General features: G+C 39.2%; 1 protein-coding gene across 3 annotated transcripts in view; it reads left to right on the top strand.

Moving 5' to 3' along the window:
• The window catches only part of SH3D19 (SH3 domain containing 19), an 86,727-nt gene that overhangs the window by 8,364 nt on the left and 58,579 nt on the right, over nucleotides 1–19,784 (top strand). For 2 of the 3 annotated variants that reach the window (XM_017805799.1, XM_017805798.1), the window contains exon 2: nucleotides 11,100–11,139. In XM_017805799.1, coding sequence (XP_017661288.1) covers nucleotides 11,100–11,139 — 40 coding nt within the window. Of the gene's footprint in view, nucleotides 1–11,099; nucleotides 11,140–19,784 lie in introns of those variants that run through there. The other variant, XM_017805802.1, reaches the window with a different exon arrangement.

Below are 19,784 nucleotides of genomic sequence, written 5' to 3'. Positions count from 1 at the left end.
TGTGTCCCAGTGAACAAACTGAAGAAAACCGAGAATTTTATCATTTTCATGCCCTTAGGAACATCGTACTGGGTCAGACAAAAGGTTCGTCCCCTCAGGTAACATTTCTTACAATTGCCTACAAATGTTTTCAGGAAAGTATGCAAGAAACACCTCCTAGGATTCAATTTTTACTTCCAAGAGAGATTCCTTCCCTTCTGCAGTCAGTTTCTTAGCAAGTTCTTGGAGGCTGCATATAAAAGGCCTTGCTAATTCGTTGCCAGTGGATTTATCTTTTACAAATTCAATTCTGTTTTTGAATCCACTTAGACTTTTGGTCTTCAAATCTTGCATGGTAGTAAGAAACACGATTATTCTATGTAAGAAATCAGTTACTACCTTTTACCTACCTTGGTTGGTATCTTTACTGGGTATTCATTGGTTCTTGAATTATGATGATAAATTTCTAATCTATATGCTGCTTTCAATATGGTCTTGAGCATGGTGATTTACTTCCTTATAACTTAGGAAAAACAGTGCTTGAAAATTTACCTACAAAGGGATTTCTGATCCATTCTCCTTCTAGACAGATTATTGTATGCATAAGAGAGACCATTTGATTTTTTTTCTTCAGTTATGGTATTTTGATTTTATTTATAAGAGAGAAGCTAAAATTAATATAACTTGTTTTCTCAAGGTGATAAACTTGTATTCAGCATGCATTCCTTCTTACATTAAAACCTGAGTGCTCAGTATCACAGATCTGTTCATGAAAATTGATTCAGGTTGTGCACATCTGTGCTAAATCATTTAAAAGAATTTTAAATGATGTTGGCTCATGCTGTTGGAGCAATGGGACATAAATGTCTAGAAACAAGCTCAGCATTTTGATAACTTTCTCATAATAAATTGCTCCATCAGTGTGCTATATTCATTTTATGACTGCGTTGTAAATTTAGGTATAGAAACTAATAGAAATGTGGGACTTGGGATCAAATTAGAAGTTTTAAAACTCTCTCCTTCTGCAGCATAGTGAGGTGCCACAGTTTAACTGATGGCAAACGCTGTAAGCTTGGTCATTTGCCTTAAGCTGGCCAACGTTTGCAAGTATGTCTGACTTAACACCCAGTGAACTCCAGACTGGGATGATGAAGTTCACCTGAGGCTGGACACCTGCTGTAGTTCTACCACGGCCATTGTTTAGGCAGGTCGAGACAGTGCTTGGAAGAGTGTCACTGCCAGCATGGAACACGTGGCACTGAACGATGAGATGGGATAATGTTGTAGACCTCACGTATTCAGCACTCATGGGCCTAACTTCATGATGACAAAATCTGTTTTTTCTGTGCTGGTGTGCAAAGCTTGCTGTAGATCACCAATATCATCTCTGGGAAATGCATGGTAGCAGCTGCCACGACATCAGGCACACTTCATTTGTCTAATTACTGTCCACTGGCTTGATGTTGGTGGTTCCATCATCAAGAATTACTTAATTGAGGTGTGTCTTTGATATTTTGGCACCATAGCAATGTAGAGGTACTTATTAGTGTATTTACAGAAATTGGATGCCTCTGACAGGATCTGTAGGCCTTTTTGGTGAGTGCACAGAAGTGGTCTAGGAGCACATGGGAGAAGAGGTATTTCTCCAAAGTACCAAAGAATTGCAACCGTTTCTGCTAGCATTACAGGAGTGCCCAGAAACCCTGGGCTTATCTGTGGTAAATACAGGATTCTTTGTTTTGAGCGTTTCTGGATGCTTATAGCTTTGCCATCCTTTTGCTTGGTCATTTTAAGCTGCCATATGATTTCTGAAGCCTCTCATTGAACAGTATGGAAGCTGCTTTGTGTTACCATGAACAGCAACTGAATGGATGGATTTGTGTTTAGAAGACTGATGACAAGATGCACTAGTCCCATGTCAGGGCTAAAAGCGGCTAAAAAATTACTTTTGTAATAGCTGCTTTTTCTACTCTGCATTTTTGAGAGGTTGGGAGGAGAAGGAAGTACAGTTGCCAAACATTTGAAAAAAAATGGGTGAGAAAGCTCTGTGAAATACTGTAATTTCTCAGAAGCCCAGAAGTAGGTGCAATCAGCTTTGTCTACAGTACAAGGGCCACATGTGAAGAATGAAAGGTGTATGTATATGAGTGGTTGTTTAAAAGGCATTTCTTAGAATTGTGACTTACACCTTTCTTTTTGTACACAGAGAGAACTCAGCACTTTTATTATGATTTGTATATGTTTTGTAAATTGTGTTGAATTCAACCATGTTTTCAATTTTTAAATGAAAAATAATACACCAAGCTGTGTGTTGTGAACCATGAACCATACTTATTTTTGCTGTGCATGCTTGAACTTGCTACCAAGTGGTGTAAAAGCCCAGTGCTTTTATAAAACCCCAGGAAGGGTTGCCTGCCTCTCTTTCATCACAGCTGGTGGTGTTTCTATTCTGTGACTTGCTGTTTCCTTGTTGTCCCTCTCTTTTTTTCCCTCCTGTCTTCCCTTTTTATAAAACATTGTTATTTTCTGGTTTGGAACTTGGAAAGATATGTTTCACATAGGTTAGGCAAGTGGGCCTGTGCTAAGAAGGTAATGACACCGGTGTCCAGTGGCTGCATCTTTCTGGGCACAACAGATGTGGCTACAGAGGGATCAGATGGACTGCACAGATGGGCCTTCTGCATGAAGTGAGATCATGGTGCAAGGAATCCAGCTGTACAAAGGGACTTCTGGTCAGGCTGGTCCTTCAGGACCAAAGGGCACATGTATGCAGATTTACACACACGTTAGGCCAGTAAAGAAGGACTCTGAGGTACCTTGAAGGGGATTTGGTAGTTTAACGCTTACCTTGGAGTAGATGTGGATAAACTCATCGCACACCTCAGTAAAATGTCTTCAGAATGCCAGGTGACTCACTAATTAAAAAATTGAATGCTGATCACTACATTATTTAATAATATGGATTAAAACATTACTTGCTTCAATAATAGGGAAGTGCTGGGCTTCCTGTTCTGTGGAATACTAGCTTAGAGTTGCACAACTTTTAAGTGTGTACTCAAAGCTGATGGATGAGGGTTATCTCAGAATGCAACAATTTGTTGGTATATGCCAACATTATTAAACAAATCAATGTGTTGCGCCTTCACATTAATCCCTTTTATGATGTTTCTAGATCTTTTAGTCTTTGATGATTAAAGTGCAGGAGACCATTTGGGGAGTAATCCATTTTATGGTATGCATGCAATGCATGTGAGAAGCAATTGTTACATTCAGTTTCTCAGAATTTTTCTGTTGAGCAGAATTACCAATGTCATGGTGGAAGAATATTTTGTTAGTAGGCTAATTTCAAATGCACTTCCCTAGAAAATTAGTACTTGTAAAAAAATCATTGAGGTTTGAGACCATTCTCATTAGGTGCCTTTATGTGAACTGGGTAAACAGTTTGGGGATTCTTTTACCATAAATAGTGACAAAGGACTACAAAATATTCTGAGAAAAAGGTATTGAGTATTTCAGGGGTATCTTAAGAGAAGTAAATACTGTTATTTGCCTGGTACATTTCTTCTTTTTTCAGAGTTGTTGGGTTTTTTATGGTTGAGTGTTTTACAATCCTTTATTTTAATATGTAATTTTCTTTCTCTCTATGTTGTTTCATCCCCCCAGTCTCCAAACTTCTGCACTTCTCCAAAGTGCAGACCTATGTACTTACTTACACTCACTATAATGTCTGATTTCTAAATTGGAAGCAATATCACCTTTATTCTGTCAGTGCCTTCACAGGATAAAATAAGAACAAAAGAAAAAAAAAAAGGAATTTTCTTGGTTGTTTTAAAGCTGAATTAGTTTCCCATGATATGGAAGTGGGACTATCTTCTGAATTGCTATTCGATCTAATTGCTATTGTGAATCCGTGTGTCACTCACATTGAATATGACTTAACTTCTAAATGCTTAGTGCATAAGATTATACTGGAAACTTTCATTGTTGAGGTTTGCCATCTCAAGAGGAAAAACATATTGTTTCAGATTAGCAAATTCAGAAAATTTTTAATCTGGATTATCTCAGAGCATGTGCTAGCAATGCCAAGGTTGTGGGTTCAATCCCTGTGTGGGCCATTCACTTAAAAGCTGGACTCGATCCTTGTGGGTCCCTTCCAACTCAGAATATGGGACAGGATTGTTGGGTTGGCAAGGCGGAAGGGAAGGGTGACATTTTCAGTGTTTTACATCCAAGAATAAATGTTCTTACTATAGAGCATAATAGATGCAAAGTCTGTCTTTTGAAAGTAACAAGGTAGGGGGTGTGATTATCTGAATCACATACAACAAAGGGTCTTTCCACAACACCTAGTTTTGTACTGTATAATCAAGGAAATTGTTTAAATGGTGGAAATTATAGCCCCTACAGTCATAGCCTCAAATTATCCTCCCTGTGGCCAGGAGTGCACATGTTTAGGAAACTGTTGTTCAACAGAAAAAGAATCCAAAACAAATGCCCTATGGAAAACTTAAAGAAAATTATTCTTATTGTTATTTTTAGAAAGCCTTTTATCATTATTATCTTAATCATTCCATAGCAATATTTCTCTGTGGACATCTTCAGTCTCCTAGCATGGAAGGTACCTCTAATTTGTGTGCTAAGGGGGATGTTGTGACCGGGAAGTGTACCTGCACACAGATGTTCAAAGATGGAGGCTCTTTTGCAGCTGGATGTGCTGGTCCTCAAGCAGAGCAAACCCCTGAGGAGCAAAGTAATTGAATAAATTTGGGTCTTGCATGTAGTGTATGAATGTTTATAAGATGGTCTGTTAATACAGTGTCAGAAGCACAAGCTTATTCACACATGTCTAACTGTAAGACTGAGCTCTGTGGTCTAGCTGAGGAATATGCAGAATTATGCTAAATGTCTGACTTGGGAAGAGAAAGATAGTACAGTGCTCTTGAAAGATAATTTCCTTTTACTGGCAATGCTAGCAACAACAGAGAAATATTTTTTAGAAATGTAGATCTAACATTTCTGGAATGCATAGAGAAGAACGTATTTAGTGGTTATAAATTTTTTGTCTGTCAAAAAGTTGAGTCAATTAGTATTTTCCTCATGACAGTATCAAAAAAATTAAGTAGCAGGGCTTGTCCAGAGTAGCTTCTGCTGTGATTTTGGTGATGTGCAGATACCCATGTCTGCTTGTACCCGCCATACATAATCTAAGAATTACATTGCACTGATCAGCTGGGAGATCTTTCATGAAGATGTGGGGATTTGTACTTTCAGGGGTTATTAATTTCTTGAAAAAAGAGCTTTAGAAACAACTGTATCCTGAATTTCCTTCTTAAACAGTTGTGGTAGAAGGCACAAGTGTGATAACGTATATACTGGGTGTATTTGATTGCTTGTATTCTGTGTTTGCCATCTATGGCTTGAGAACAAGCCTGGTTCCCAGTTTGGTCTAGGTTCTTACAGCATGAACCTTTTTGAGAAGTGGTGAGACCTCACACAGTCTGTTTCCTTTCTCTTTTGTTTCTGCATCAGCCCCTTCTTTCGCTGGCACATAGGTTCACACTGATGCAGGCACACTTCTACTGTTGCAATGCAGGAGTAATGTGGGAGCAAGAATGAGGGTGTGGAAATTCAGTCACAAAAACAAATCAACAGTAAATGTAGCACTGGCAAATGTGACCTCTGCTGTCCAGTAAATTCCTTTTTTCACTTATATGTTGTACAAGTGCACAAAAGGCTTTAAAGGTGATCATAATTTATATTTAATCTCTTTAGCAAGTAAAAGAATATAGTCTTTGGATAACTGTATGTTTTACGGTGGTCAGTAGGTTTCAAAGTTACATACTCTAATGCAGAGGTTCAGTGTGTTCTCAGCTATGTGTTGGAGTCTGCCTTCAGCCATCTCTCAGTCATACTTTAGAGGGGGTAGAAAAAAGCATTACTCCACGTATAAAAAACTGCGGGAATGTTTTGTGCTTGCAGACTCAGTTACTGTTTAGCATTAAAACTGACAGACTTGTATCGTTTCATAGGGGGGAATTATAAAGTTTTTTCCCCTGCAATGTACCGCTCTGGAATTCAACAGCATACTGTAGAATTCAAAGCAAGTATAAAAACTATCTGTGTTTGCAGTTATAAACTTTGAGTGTGTCCTGGTTTTGTGGCCTTTTGTAGTAAAGGGAAAACTGTACATAAACTAAATTTAAAAAGTTTCTTCCAGGCCTCTCATTAATCTCTCCTTGGGCTTTCTGCCTATTAAACAACCCATAAGGGACTCTACTGTTAAAATACTAAAATACATAAACAAATGTTCAGTTTTATGGGTTTTGTTGTATAGCTGTTGCTAATAAAATGGAACAAAATTTATAGTAGATTCTATACAGTGGAATCAATTTGCACTGTTCTGACTCCTTACTTGAGAGTGCTGAAAAGAAGGAAGAGTTGCTGTGAGCCACAACGTGCCTTAACAGGACAGAAGACAAAAAGGTGACAGTATCAGTGAAAGTTTCTGCTTGTCTCAGTGCAAATAAATCAAAGAGCATTGAAAGCCCTGCACAAATGCAGGATCTTTTACCCAGAAAATGTGCACTGACTTTGAGTGAGGGCCCTATCTACATTGATAATTTGAAATAGATATTCGGGGCTCTTGATCTAATGCAGGTGCATGGCGGGGACTGTTGCACTGTTTAGCTGTGATCACCTGGGTCTAGGTGCATGTCACTGAAATAGTGGTCGGAGCCATCACATTTCTGCATGATGTGTTGTAAGGCTGCTGCATCAGTCTTAGCATCTGGGTTTGTTAAGGCCTGGAAGTTTTCGAAGCTCCTTGGGAATTGATGCATTCAGATTAGGGCAGGTTGTGTAGCCTCTTGCAACATTTGCCTATTCTGAGAATAGGCAAAGTGCTCTGTGTATTTTAGTGTTGCCATCACTGCTTAAGAGCCCACAATTCCTGTTACTTGGTTTATCTAGAGGTTTGCCATTGTTACAGTAGCATCTCATGCTACAGCATGTACAGCATGTACAGCATTTCATTGTGAAACCACTGCTGTACCATCAGGGGATAAAACTATGGAGATGGAGACAGCTGTTCTAACTATATGTCTTCCTGAAGAGTGTTACAGTGTTCTGCCTCCTCTGGTGACTGCTCAATTCAAGAGCCATAATTAAGCTGGAAAATACAATATTTCCCAGAAATGGGAATGGTATGTGCCCTCCTTTGCTCCCTTCATGCAATTCAGCTTTTAAAAAAGATCGGGCTGTGGAATGGGACTAAGAGCAGGAAGTTACCAACCTGGGTAGGTAATTGCATTGAAGGTTCCCCAGTAGCTTTGCAGTTTTGATGCGGCAAAATGTGTGTTAACTTTCCACTCATTTTTCAACAGCATTTTATGTTTATAATTAAATTTTTTTCTAGTGAGAGCACACTTTTCAGTTGAAGTCACTCTTAGCAACAAGATACTTTGAAGAAGCTTGCAAAATAAACAGAGAAAAACAATGACTGTTTCGTGTGAGTTGCCTTTTTCCTTTTCTGTGCTTGTCTTCCAGACACAAGAGTTATTGCCTTAGGGGATATCATTTTCTGCATTGGTGGTCTTTTTGGCAAAAACTTCAGTTGTTCCCACTTTATGGAGCAACTGAAATAATGTTGATTCAGTTGTTTTTTCTCCTGATGGTTATGTTTATGTTTTCCTTGCGAAGAAAAGCTGTTCTATCTATTAAAAGCAAACAACAAAAGAGGATACTTTTCCCATGCTTGAAGGGCAAGAGAATCACCAGTCAAAGAAACCTGAACCTTTCTAAAAGCAACTGAAACATGGCATTTCTGTCTGCTGCTCAGCCTTTGAATGCTGAAAAAAGGCATAAGGTGTCCATGCTGTTGATGAAATACATGCAGCACGATTTTTTAAATAAACTCTAGATTTGCCAAACAACTGTGGTATGAATAGCAGATCTTTGTGCCCTGATGTTACCTTTGATTCTTCTGCAGTGCTTAGTACTTGGTGACAGTCTTCCCAACCTCAGCCAGGAGTCTCTGACTTCTTCCATCTCATCTGTTCCACCTGCTAGCTCCTTGACTTCTTGCACTTTTTCCTGCTCCTGAACAAGGATAATGTATTTCTCCTGCAATGGCTGTATTTGCATAAGGGCAGCAAAGGTTTTGTAAACAGTAGATGTTAATATGAAGAGGAGAAAATCTTTAAGTATGGTCTGTGGGAGGGTGGAGCATGGTCAGGTCTTATGGATTGAGAGAATTCAGGTGTCTGGCTATGCAAATTGTGGATTGGAGGGCAGATAGAAGAAACTTCATTAACCAAAACTTAGAATTTTACAATCCAGTTCTGTAGCTTGTGAGTACTAGCTGCTAGGAATTCCTAGCCTATTTTACTACAGCTACATACACAGTAAGGAATTCTATTGCTTTTAGCAACAGAAGGATAGAGAATACTTTCTGGTGTCTGACTGTCCTGTTTGTTCATTGTGCATGCTAGTCCAGCAACATCCAGTGTTTGCTCTAATCTAACATGCAGTTTTGGCTTCCAGAGTTTATAGCATTGAAGGATATACTGTGTTCTGCTAGAAAGACATCATGTCCCATAATGTTTTATAACAATTTATGTCTTTGATATAGAGGAAAATCTGTAGTTCAGGATTTAATTTTCAGATCTTTGCAACTATACGATCTTAGTGATTATTTCTGTTAGATTACGAAAAGATTTCTCAGTTGTTGAAGTAACATGTATAGAGAAAAGAGAATCAGCTGTGGGTGAGCACTTTTGAGACTCAACTTTTCCAAGCCAAGAATTTGCCTACAGAATGGAGAGATAAAATCTGCACGTGTGTGTGTTTAAGTGTAACATATATGTGTCTATGTATTAAAAGGAAAAAAAAGATTTGCCTGTTTCTTCTAGGCTTTCATATTCGAGAGATTCTGGAGGTGTGTGTCATTACTCGGCACTTGTACCTAATGCCAAAACAGCATCTAGAATTGCAACATTTACAGAATCACAGAATCAATTAGGTTGGAAAAGACCTCTGAGATCATCAAGTCCAACCTCTGACCAAACACCACCATGTCAACTAGTCCGACGCACTTAGTGCCGCGTCCAGTCTTTCCTAAAACACCTCCAGGGACGGTGACTCCACCACCTAATTGACTCCAAGCACCTAATTGAAAGATTCAGCTCTTTGAGTCTCTTCTTACACTTGATATTAAAACAAATTTAAAAGATTCAGTTCACAATAACCTTAAACAGGTGCAGGTTTTATTTCTAAGTGCTGTTTGCTTGTAGGTATACAATTTGTTCTTTTCAATACGACCAAATGTGTGTGTGGGTGGTGTGCTCTCACTAAGCTTAGCGGTAAATAAAATGTGTAAAAACAAATGTAATATTGAGATGTTGAAACAGGAATGAAAACAAAAGGGAAAAGGGAATTGCATTGGTTTCCTGAATGAGCAGGTTGCAGCAGTGGTGGATCTGCCGACTGGACAAGGTCTGAGGGTAGAGCTCCCAGGAGCTGTGCTTACATGTGCACTGACCCTGTTGCTTCCTTCCCACTGGTTTATTCACACGATCTTTTTAGAAGTGGGAAGGCTTTGTCTGAATACTGTTAGATTGTGGCTGCCTACAGAGCAGGGAACACTGATAACAAGCAACACATGGCGAGCACGTTCCAGTAGTAAGTCCTGTCTCATTTTTTTCAGTACTCCCAGGTAAGGGGTTACATGGTAAGGATGGAAAAGGCCTTTCTGTGTGTGTTTGAACAACTGTTGGCACAACTCTGGTTTGAGCTATACCAGAGCTATACCATGGTGTTTCTAGCTACCAGAGTTGCACATGGTGTAATACAATGGAATTGCTGTGGGTCAGAAAACAAAATAAATTATACACTGTGTGGCTATGATGGCTCAATAGGAGCACCTATGGATGGAAGAAGCATTAGCACTATTGGTGTGCAATAATTTTTTACCACTTTCATGAAAACAAATCAAATGAGCACTTAAAGCTTGGAGAGGAAAATATTTCTTTTATACATGAAATAATGCACAAACAAATGTGTGCTATCGAGAGAACAAATTTTATTTCAAATATAGAGCTTTAAGATTGAAAATATGTGAGGGTGAAAATTTTTTTAGGAAGACACTTCTGTATAGACAGGCTTTTCAGTAAAGCATTTACTAGCACATGAAAAATAGCTTTCTGTTTAAAAATACACACAGATTGATTTAGAAGCAAAATTGCCGTGGTCAGTGGAGGTTGTATGTAGCTGTAAGAATTTCCTTCTACTTACATAGTGGATCTCTCTATAATAAAAGTTTAAACCCCTCTCTAATATATGTATTTTATATGTATAATATATGTATTTTAGGCTGACAGCAATCTCAGTTCTTTCAGGTAGTTGAAAAGTCATGCAGTAAGAGATATTCTGGACTTAAAATATAACATATAATATGTGAATTCTAATATCACAACACTGGTTATTTTGTTATGCTTATCTTATGATAATCTTAACTCTTAGGAGAAGTATTTTATACTTTCTTTGCCTATTGAAGCTTTTTATTTGTGCAATTAAGCTTCTTGAAATACAGGATAAACAAAACCCTTTCTAAAAACACAGAAAGATTCATTATCTGGAACCCCCAGAAGTTGAAGAGTTAATGGTGGGGCTGCACTGGATTCCCTGTATTTGCAGATGTTGCTGCAACCAACTGCTGATTTTTCTCCCATCCTGTCAGGGAACTCTGCCAGCTGTGATTCATGGAATGATTTTTTTGCGCTGAGTAATCTGTGGTTTTTCGTTTTTTCCTCTTTCCTCTCCCTTATTTTTACCCTAAACTAAAGCCCTATTCATTTCAGCTAAAGGGAGGGGAGGCATCCAAATCATTAATACAAAACATTAAATACGCAGTGTTTTGAGTGGAGGAATTTTACCAAATATTAAACTTGCAGTAATTTTACTTGGTCTTAGGCAGACTAGTCCAGTGTGGAAAAACAGTTTTATAACAGAATCAGCTTTTGGTTTTGTTAGTCATATGGTTTTACAGTTCTTATAAGACTTCTGTACTAGTATTGCTAAAGAACATCCAACTTCTGTGCTGATATTATGCCTCCTTTTCACAGATCGCTCGGAAAGAAATAAACCAGACTGCCGCTCTTCAGGGTAAGAACCATATTTCTGTATTTATTCTTCTTTTTCTTTTTTTTCCCCCCTTATTTTTTTTTTCCTTTTATGGGATGACCTAGGAGATTGGCCAGAAAAATAAAAATGCCATTCTTCTACTTCTCTGTTTTGGTAACAATAATGCAATACCAAAATAATTTTGTGTTAAAGATAATTGTTTTATATTCCTTATGGGCAATTTTACAAGAAATTAATAGGACTTACTATATTGTAATTGTGTGTACTTAAAATCCAAAGGCTTGTTTATGTATCATGCACAGGGTTGTTCGCTAAAGCTGTGGGTTAAAAAAAGAAGCCCTCATGACTTTTGCTTCTTTGAACTATTTGCTTCTGTAGCAAGGAAAATAATTCTTGGTTCAGTCAAGAATAGCAATGCTATTATTTATTCCATTAACTCTGATCCCATCATACCTAAGATTTCAAAACTGAGAAAAGCAAATGAAAGAGTATTAAACAGAACACACACACATACACACAAACATTTTGTGTTTATTTAGAATTTTCATCAGCAGTTGTCATGGACTTCGAAGGTATTGATTTTTGAGGCCATACTTTCCCTTAAGCTTCAGAATATTCTGTAGTTCTTTGGATCCTCTCATTTTTTAAAAAACCCCTTTCTCTTCTGCCATATTTTCAAACTCTCTCTCTTTCAATTCTCCACTGGGGAATGAGTTCTCATCCATATCATGTGGTGGATAATGGGATTTTAATGAAGTGATAGAGCAGACGAGCTAACACTGGCTCTCCTGCTCCTTTGTGAAAAGTCTTTCCAAAAAATGCTGCTGGCATCCAGCCTTCTGACATGACCTGACCTGTTCATTTGATTTTTACAGTCTAAATTTTTCTTTTTTATTAACAGTTTTACAGTACAGTGGTGTAGCTTTTATAGCTGGAAGAACAGTTGAAACTGTAGCCTCTTCTTATAGCACAGTTGATGTGTTGTATCTACCATGTGATGTGATGCAAGAGAGGATGCTTCTCCCTTCCCTCCCCTATCTGTCCAGAAGTGTAGTTGATTCCAGCAGTGTCTTTAAATTGCAGGGCAGTATTGCCTTTGTCTTTGATTACTTACATCTACTTAAAACCTCAATCACTGCATGTCCTGGTTTCCTTTTATGCTTAAAAGTACTTCACTTTTTTTCTTAAAATGATGCAGCTACGTTCCACATGTTCGAACTTCTATTAGATCATGTCATATTACAATAATGTCAAATAAATCCAAATCATTATCAAAAGGAAATTTAATTTTATCAAAATTTTTAGTTTGTGGTTGAAACAGCTTTAATCTCTTCCTCTTTCTTCTGTCTGGTCCTTCTCGCCAGTACCTTTTTGGAGTGTATTTTAGAGCTTTGAATTTGGAACCAAAAGCAAAGTAAAAGTTCCTATTTTTTCTGTGGAATTGCAGTTTCAAATGCCCTGATGATAAAACACTTCACTAAGTTGTCTGGGCTACAGACTCCAAATTCTCAGGTGTAAAGCACAGAGAAGTTAACAGTATGTAATATAAGTTGCTCATAATGTTGAGAAAAATGCAGTCTTCCATTCCTGTCAGCGGCACATGTGCTTTCTGACCACAGCTATGTATCTTCTACCCACTTCTCAATCTCACTGGCTATCCATGATAGCTCTGCTTTCCTGGATGAGCTATGAGGAAGAAAAGCCATTGTTTAAAGGGAAGTGTGGCTTTGTGCACGTCTCATTGCTGTTTCTATACTGGAACAGGAACAGCCTGCCTTACTTAGGTTATGTACTCTGCTAATTGATACTGCTACACTCTGTGGTCCATCTGTCATTAGAGTTGGAGCATAATTCTGTGGTGACAAATTGCTGGATGAGCTTCGTATCCCCATATCATACCTAGGAAAAGAGCTGCAGCTGCATAAGACCAGATGTAAGAACTGAGAGAAAACTAAGTTGTGAAGTATGCAAGATTGAAGTGCAAGACTGAAGCTGAAGTGCAAAGCACACTTCTCTTGTAACGTGGGCAGCATTTCAGAGTTGTCTGAGTTCCAGTGAGGACAGCTTTATGCCATTTTGTGATGAGCTACTACACTCATGACACTTTCTTCTCTGGGAGCAGTTCATGACAAGTGAAAGAGATAATACAATGATTCAGAGGCATCTTGTCTACTTTTTCCTTAAACTGTATGTTGTGGGTTCCATATCTAAAAAACACAATATACCATCTCTCTCATGATCCAGAGTGGAACCACCAACTCTTCCTCATGCATTGTAAGATTAAATTTTGGTCTGCAATATGATCATCTTAATAAAAAGATCACATAACATTATTTTTTGTGATTTTTGAGGGTCTAAAGCTTGTCCTTTCCAACTTCTTGTTCTCATGTATTTCTGTGACCATGTATTTCTTGTGCTTGAGTCTTTGCGGTATTAAGATTGAAGAGATCAAGCAATGAAACAGAAACAGTTCTAAAACACAGCTTGGACATAGCTAATTTACAGTGAAAAGCATATAAAAAACCTATCCTAGACACAACAGTATATAAATGGTCATTTATATAGTTACTCCTTTTGTAGGAGTATTTTTATAGCAGTATCAGGAACTTTGAAAAATATTCTGGCCTATCAAATGTTTGTATGGGAGAAATGCTACAGAAAGGGAGAGTGTTCTGAGTGGTGATATGGGGATCTGGCATGGCACTGGGAAGAAATTTGGGGAGTGGATGAACCAAAGACCATAGATAATGGTTTAAAAGGAGGGAAACAGATACTAGGGAATACTTACAAAATGTGTGTTATTACACTGTCTTTTGCCTGTTTTGGCAATTGGCAACCATGCACCATTCAGGATTGTTTAGATAAAGCAGGGAGTAGCAGAACAGGACCTGGGGATATCTATTTCATGTACTGCTCTGTGTTGGGTTTTTTGTGAAATATTAGCACATTATTAAGATCAAAACAGATTTTCCCTGAATAAATAATACCTATCGCTATGTTAAATTTTTAGCAAGAGACATTTAGTTTCATGACCTAATATTACCCATTCTTCAATTGCTATATTTCAGACAGTGTTAAAATATATCTCTACTGGCAACAGTAATAGTCTGTAACTATAATTAGTTCTTGATTTTACTGTCAGGTCACACAAGTACTGTTGGCTCTGATAGCTTCAGGTCATGCACTGCTGTAACACGGGTCAGTTAGGTCAAAAGAAGTAGATCCTTTATTCCTCTAAATGTTTTCAAACTGAAAATTATGATAGTCATACAATAGAGGATTTCAGGCATCTACGTATTTGCAGTTAATCCCTGAACATGAGTAAAGCTTATAGAAGAAACTGGATAAATTTTATTATGCTTTTTCCCCCTTTTGAGTAAGGATTATGGATCAAAAAATCCTGAAACATGGTCTTATAATATGATATAATTCATTTTAGTAGCCTTGACCTTGGACATGAGAGGATGAAGGTAGCTAACCACTGCAACAATTTATTGAGAGATTTAGTAGGATATCAATTATTTGAAGACAAGTAAGAGATTTTGACTTTTAGAATACTAGAGCCTACTGTGAAAAATAGGGAGGGGGATGAAAGCAATAAGTTCATTTCTAGAAATAGATTCTAGGTTTTACTGGCATATAGTCTGTCTGCTGACTGTAATGTGCTAAAGTTCTTTTACAGATGGTTGCCTTCATTTGATCGAACTAAATTGAGCTTTTTTATTTAAAGTACATCAAATCAACTATACAAATAGACACAACTCTTCTTTTGTTCCTTTATAAAGAAGCACTTGAAGTGTCTGATCAAAGGGACTACAGATCCCTTTAGGGAGGATCTGATAAATCAAGCAATCGTTTTTATGAATGGTTTTCTGTATCTGACTTTTATTTTAGTTGTTTGTTTGTTTGTTTAATGTAGCAGAATTCTGTTAGTGAAAGCTCTGCATTTCTAGTCCTCAGCTATATAATGTTGATCTTGTGAAATTGTGTTTCATAAATATTACAGTAACTGACTATATCTTAAGAATGTGTTTGCCCAGATCATCTGTGAAGCCTGAAAGATGCCCTTTAATTAAGATCTTAAGCCTTTAACAGAGCGTGAAAGGAGTCTTAAAGCACTGGCCTGAGAACAGTGGAACTGTCCTCACTATATAATTAAACCAATGTGCTTTTACAAATCAATATGCTATTGAGTTCTTGAGAAAACAGTAACAGGATTTTCTATGTTATAATCATTATGGTCAGTCATTTAGTAATTCCATAGAATGACAGAATATCCTGAGTGGGAAAAGACCTACCAGGATCATCAGGGTCCAACTACTGGCCCTGCAGAGGAGACGCCAAGAATCACACCATGTACCTGGGAGTATTGTCCAGATGCTTGAACTCTGTCAAACTTGGTGCTGTGACCACTTCCCTGGGGAGCCTGTTCCAGTGCCCAACCACCCTCTGGTTGAAGAATATTTTCTTAATATCCAACCTAAACCTCCCCTGACACAACTTCAGGCCATTCCGTCGAGTTCTGTCAATGGTCACCACAGAGAAGAGATCAGTGTCTGTCCCTTCGCTTCCCCTCACAAGGAAGTTGTAGCCTGTGATGAGGTCTCCCCTCAATCTCCTCCAGGCTGAACAAGCCAAAGTGCCCTCAGCATCTCATCATATGGCTTCTCCTCCAGAGCCTTCACCATCTTCGTTGCCCTGCTTTGGACACTCTCTAAGAGTTTAATATCTTTCTTATATTGTGTGCACCCAAAACTGCACACAATATTCGAGGTGAGGCCACACAAGTGCAGAGCAGAGCAGGACAATCCCCTCCCTCGACCGGCTGGTGATGCTTTGCCTGATGACCCTCAGGACACAGTTGGCCCTCCTGGCTGCCAGGGCACTGCTGACTCATATTCAACTTGCTGTCAACCAGGACCCCCAGATCCCCTTCTGTGGGGCTGTTCCCCAGTCTGCACATATGTCCAGGGTTGCCCTGTCCCAGGTGCAGAATCCAGCACTTTTCCCTTGTTGAACTTCATATGGTTGATGACTGCCCAGTCCTCTGATTTGTTGAGATCTCTCTGCAGGGCCTCCCTGCCTTCAGGGGAGTCAACAGCTCCTCCCAGTTTTGTGTCATCTGCAGACTTGCTCAGTGTCCCTTCCAGTGCTGTGTCCAAGTCATTTATGAAGATGTTGAAGAGCTCAGGAATGGAGCCCTGTGGAACCCTAGTGACAGGTCACCAGTCTGATGTTCCCCCATTCACTATTACTCTCTGTGCTCGACCTGTGAGCCAATTGCTCACCCACCACATGGTGTGTTTATCAAGCTGTGTGCTGGACGTTTTGTCCAGAAGGATACAGTGAGAGCCAGTCAGTATCAAAAGCTTTACTGAAATCCAAAAAGATTACATCAACTGGCTTCCTAGGTGCTTCCTAACACTAGGTGTGTTACCTTGTCATAAAAGGAGATTAAATTTGACAAGCAGGACTTCCCCTCATGAAGCCGTGCTGACTGTGACCAATGACTATGTTATCCTTCAGGTGTTTTTCAGTAAATCCCAGAATAATGTTCTCCATAATTTTACCAGGCACTGAAGTGAGAATGACAGGCTTGTAATTTCCAGGGTCATCCTTCTTGCCCTTCTTGAAAACTGGGACAATGTTCGCCAGCTTCCAGTCAGTTGGGACCTCTCCAGATTCCCAAGACCATTCAAAAATCATTGAGAGAGGTCTTGCGATGACATCAGCAGCTCTTTTAGTGTTCTTGGATGCATGCTGTCAGGCCCCTTAGACATACAGGGATCCAGCTGGAGCAGATCCTGCGTGTGTTTTGGGTCCTCTGGGAGTTGATCATTCTCACAGTCATGGCCCTCCAGCTCAAGGCACTGAGACCTCCTTGGTCCATCATCTACGTTGAAGACAGAAGCAAAGAATGTGTTAAACACCTCTGCTTTGTCTCTGTCCCTGCTTGTGAGGTGACCATCCTCATCCTGTAACGATCTGGTGTTATTTCTACGCTGCCTCTTGCTATTAACGTATTTCAAAAAACTGTTTTATTGCCCCCCATATTTCTGGCAGCTTCAACTGCAATTGAATTTTGGCCACAACGAGTTCTCTCCCTACAGTGCTGGGCATCATCTCTCTATTCTTCCCACATCACCTGATGTTGCTTCCATTTGGCATACATCTTCCTTTTTTTGCTTTAGCTCCAAAGGAGATTGCTGCTCAGCCAAGGCAGCCTTCTGCTTGAATTCCAACATTTTGGAATTGCCTGCTCCTATGCTTTTGGGAGGTGATGCTTAAAAATTGACTAGCACTGATGGACCCCATCACCTTCAAAAGCATTTTCACAGGGAACCTTAGTAAGTAGTTCCCTGAGCAGCCTGAAGTCTGCACTCCTGTTCAGGATTGAAGTTTTGCTGGCACTTTTCCTCTTGTCAACAGAGATTTTAAACTTCATTCCTTTGTGGTTGCTGTGGCCAGGATGGCCACCAATTACCACTTCCTTCATGAGACTCTCTCTGTTAACAATGAACAAGTCAAGGAGGGCATCTTTCCCAGTCGGCTCCCTTAATACCTATACCATGAAGTTATCATCCATTATCATCCAGGTGTTTTTTAGGAGTCTTCTGGACCTGTTTGGGCCAGCTATGTGGTATTCCCGGTTAACATCTGGCAAATTAAAGTCCCCCATAAGGGCAAGGGCAGCTGACTTAGAAGTGTCTCTTAGTTCCTCAAAGAATAATTTGTTGGCATCATCGTCCTGGCTGGGAGGTCTGTAGTAGACTCCCATGATGACATCCACATTATTTGTTTGTCCCTTAATCCTTACCCAGAAGCTCTCAACTGTGCCATTGCCAGCTGTAAGCTCCATACATTCCAGCCCCTCCATTACCTCCAAATTCCAGCTTTGCATATCTGAAGGGAAATATGAGAGTCTTTCATTCTGCTGCAGAAATCTTGCTAGCTCCTAACCCCTGAAGCCTGGGGTTCTACTTTGAAGCCTCTCACGAATTGCTGCTGATTTTTTTGACACATAGCAGTTTGAGTTGTTTTGTCCTTAGGAGTAATTTCACTGATTATTTTGTAGGGCATTTAACAGATATTGTTTATTTTAGGTAAGTTTAAAGTCCAGGCTATGGTATTGGAATTGGGCACCGGAAAGAGTGGAAAGTGCTCTTGTAAACCCTGCCTAAGACCTCCACTTTTCTGTTATGTCTTAGTCAAATGGGCAGTGTAGAGAGACTTCTGATGCTTCAGCTGCTTCTGTACTGAGAAATCACAGAGTGGTGGGAAGGGACCTCTGCAGGTTGTGTAATCAGACATCTTGCTCATAGTGGGAAGATGCTAACACTAGATCAGGCCCACGATGCGTTTTTTAAGCAAAAATTTGAAAACCTCCCAGGAGAAAGAGATTGAGCCCACTTATTTTCAGCCCACTTACAGACTGTTTGTCTGTCACTTACTAACTCGATTTCCAGATGATAATGCTGTGGGAGACAGTGCCAAAAGAAACAGTCTAAACACTGGACTGCTTAATATCCAGGACCAAATTCATTCCCACAGACATTGTGAAGTACAGTTTTTTGTTGTTCGAAAGCCTTATGTCGTCTACTGGCAATATCTGGATGACCTTGTCAATGCATCTGTTCCACACAGGAAAATTTCAGACTTTTGCCCATCCAATTAAGATTGGGGAATGTTTTACTGTGACATTCTGGTTCTTTACATTTAGCTTTTACGATTTTTAAGGCTAGGGAGTATCAGGTTACTCTTAGTCTAAGTATGCTTTTAGACTGTAAAAAGAAGAACATCCTGCCTTTGTACACTCCCAGTAGGTCAGAAGTTGATGTAATAATAAAAAGTATCTAGTCTTCTTCACAAACCCTTGGGGTGCAGTTTCACAATTGCCCTGAGCTGAGCTAAGCCTGTGTCACTCCAGAAGGAAGGATCTCATTCTCTCCTTCAGGCTGATATCAGTGCTCATGTGGTTAGTTGGATCAGAAGGCTGATCCCCAGGGAAAAAAAGAGCTGTGTCTCCACTTTACAGATGAAGCAGGTTCAGCACAGGGCTGCAGAATGATTTCTTGCAAGTTGCACAATAAATCAGTGACAGAGCTGGAAGTAAGGGCTCTGTGTCATGACTTTTGTTGTTGTTAGCTGAAACGTAGGATCATGTGGCTGTATTTTTTTTCATTCTGAGAGCTAAATTTTGGACTCACTCAGTGCAATCCTACAGGTAAAGTATGAATTTAAACTCATGAAACTTGAAATTGGAATCTGCTTATGTGTCTTTCTTTTGTTTGTGACATGTTTCTGGTCAGCAGTATTTGCTGTGCACATCAGAGATATTGCTTCTGGAAGTAGAATAAGCTGGAGTAATTTTGTGCGTGTTTCTTTGACAGCTTCTTTGCCATAATAAATCATTATGCTTAATTTTTTTCTTAGCAATGTTAGTTTTCCCTGCTCAATTTATACTTATCTGTAAATGAGGGAAAAAAATATCACAGGTAGAGCAGAGGAATAAGTGGCAGATGGGTTCAGCTTCGTTGTCAGCAGTTTGAGATCACATGGGTATCTAGAGCCTGTTCCTGCGGGTGTTTGTTTTAATGCTGTCAATTCATCACTGTTGTGTTGGGGATCTTTGGCTATTCATCTCACAACAGTAAAGAGTTATTTGA

The sequence above is a fragment of the Lepidothrix coronata genome, unplaced genomic scaffold (assembly GCF_001604755.1).
Source record: "Lepidothrix coronata isolate B3197 unplaced genomic scaffold, Lepidothrix_coronata-1.0 Scaffold13, whole genome shotgun sequence".
Taxonomy (NCBI): Eukaryota; Metazoa; Chordata; class Aves; order Passeriformes; family Pipridae; genus Lepidothrix; species Lepidothrix coronata.
Note: the sequence above shows the minus strand (reverse complement) of the source record. Positions and strands in the feature narration are given on the sequence as shown.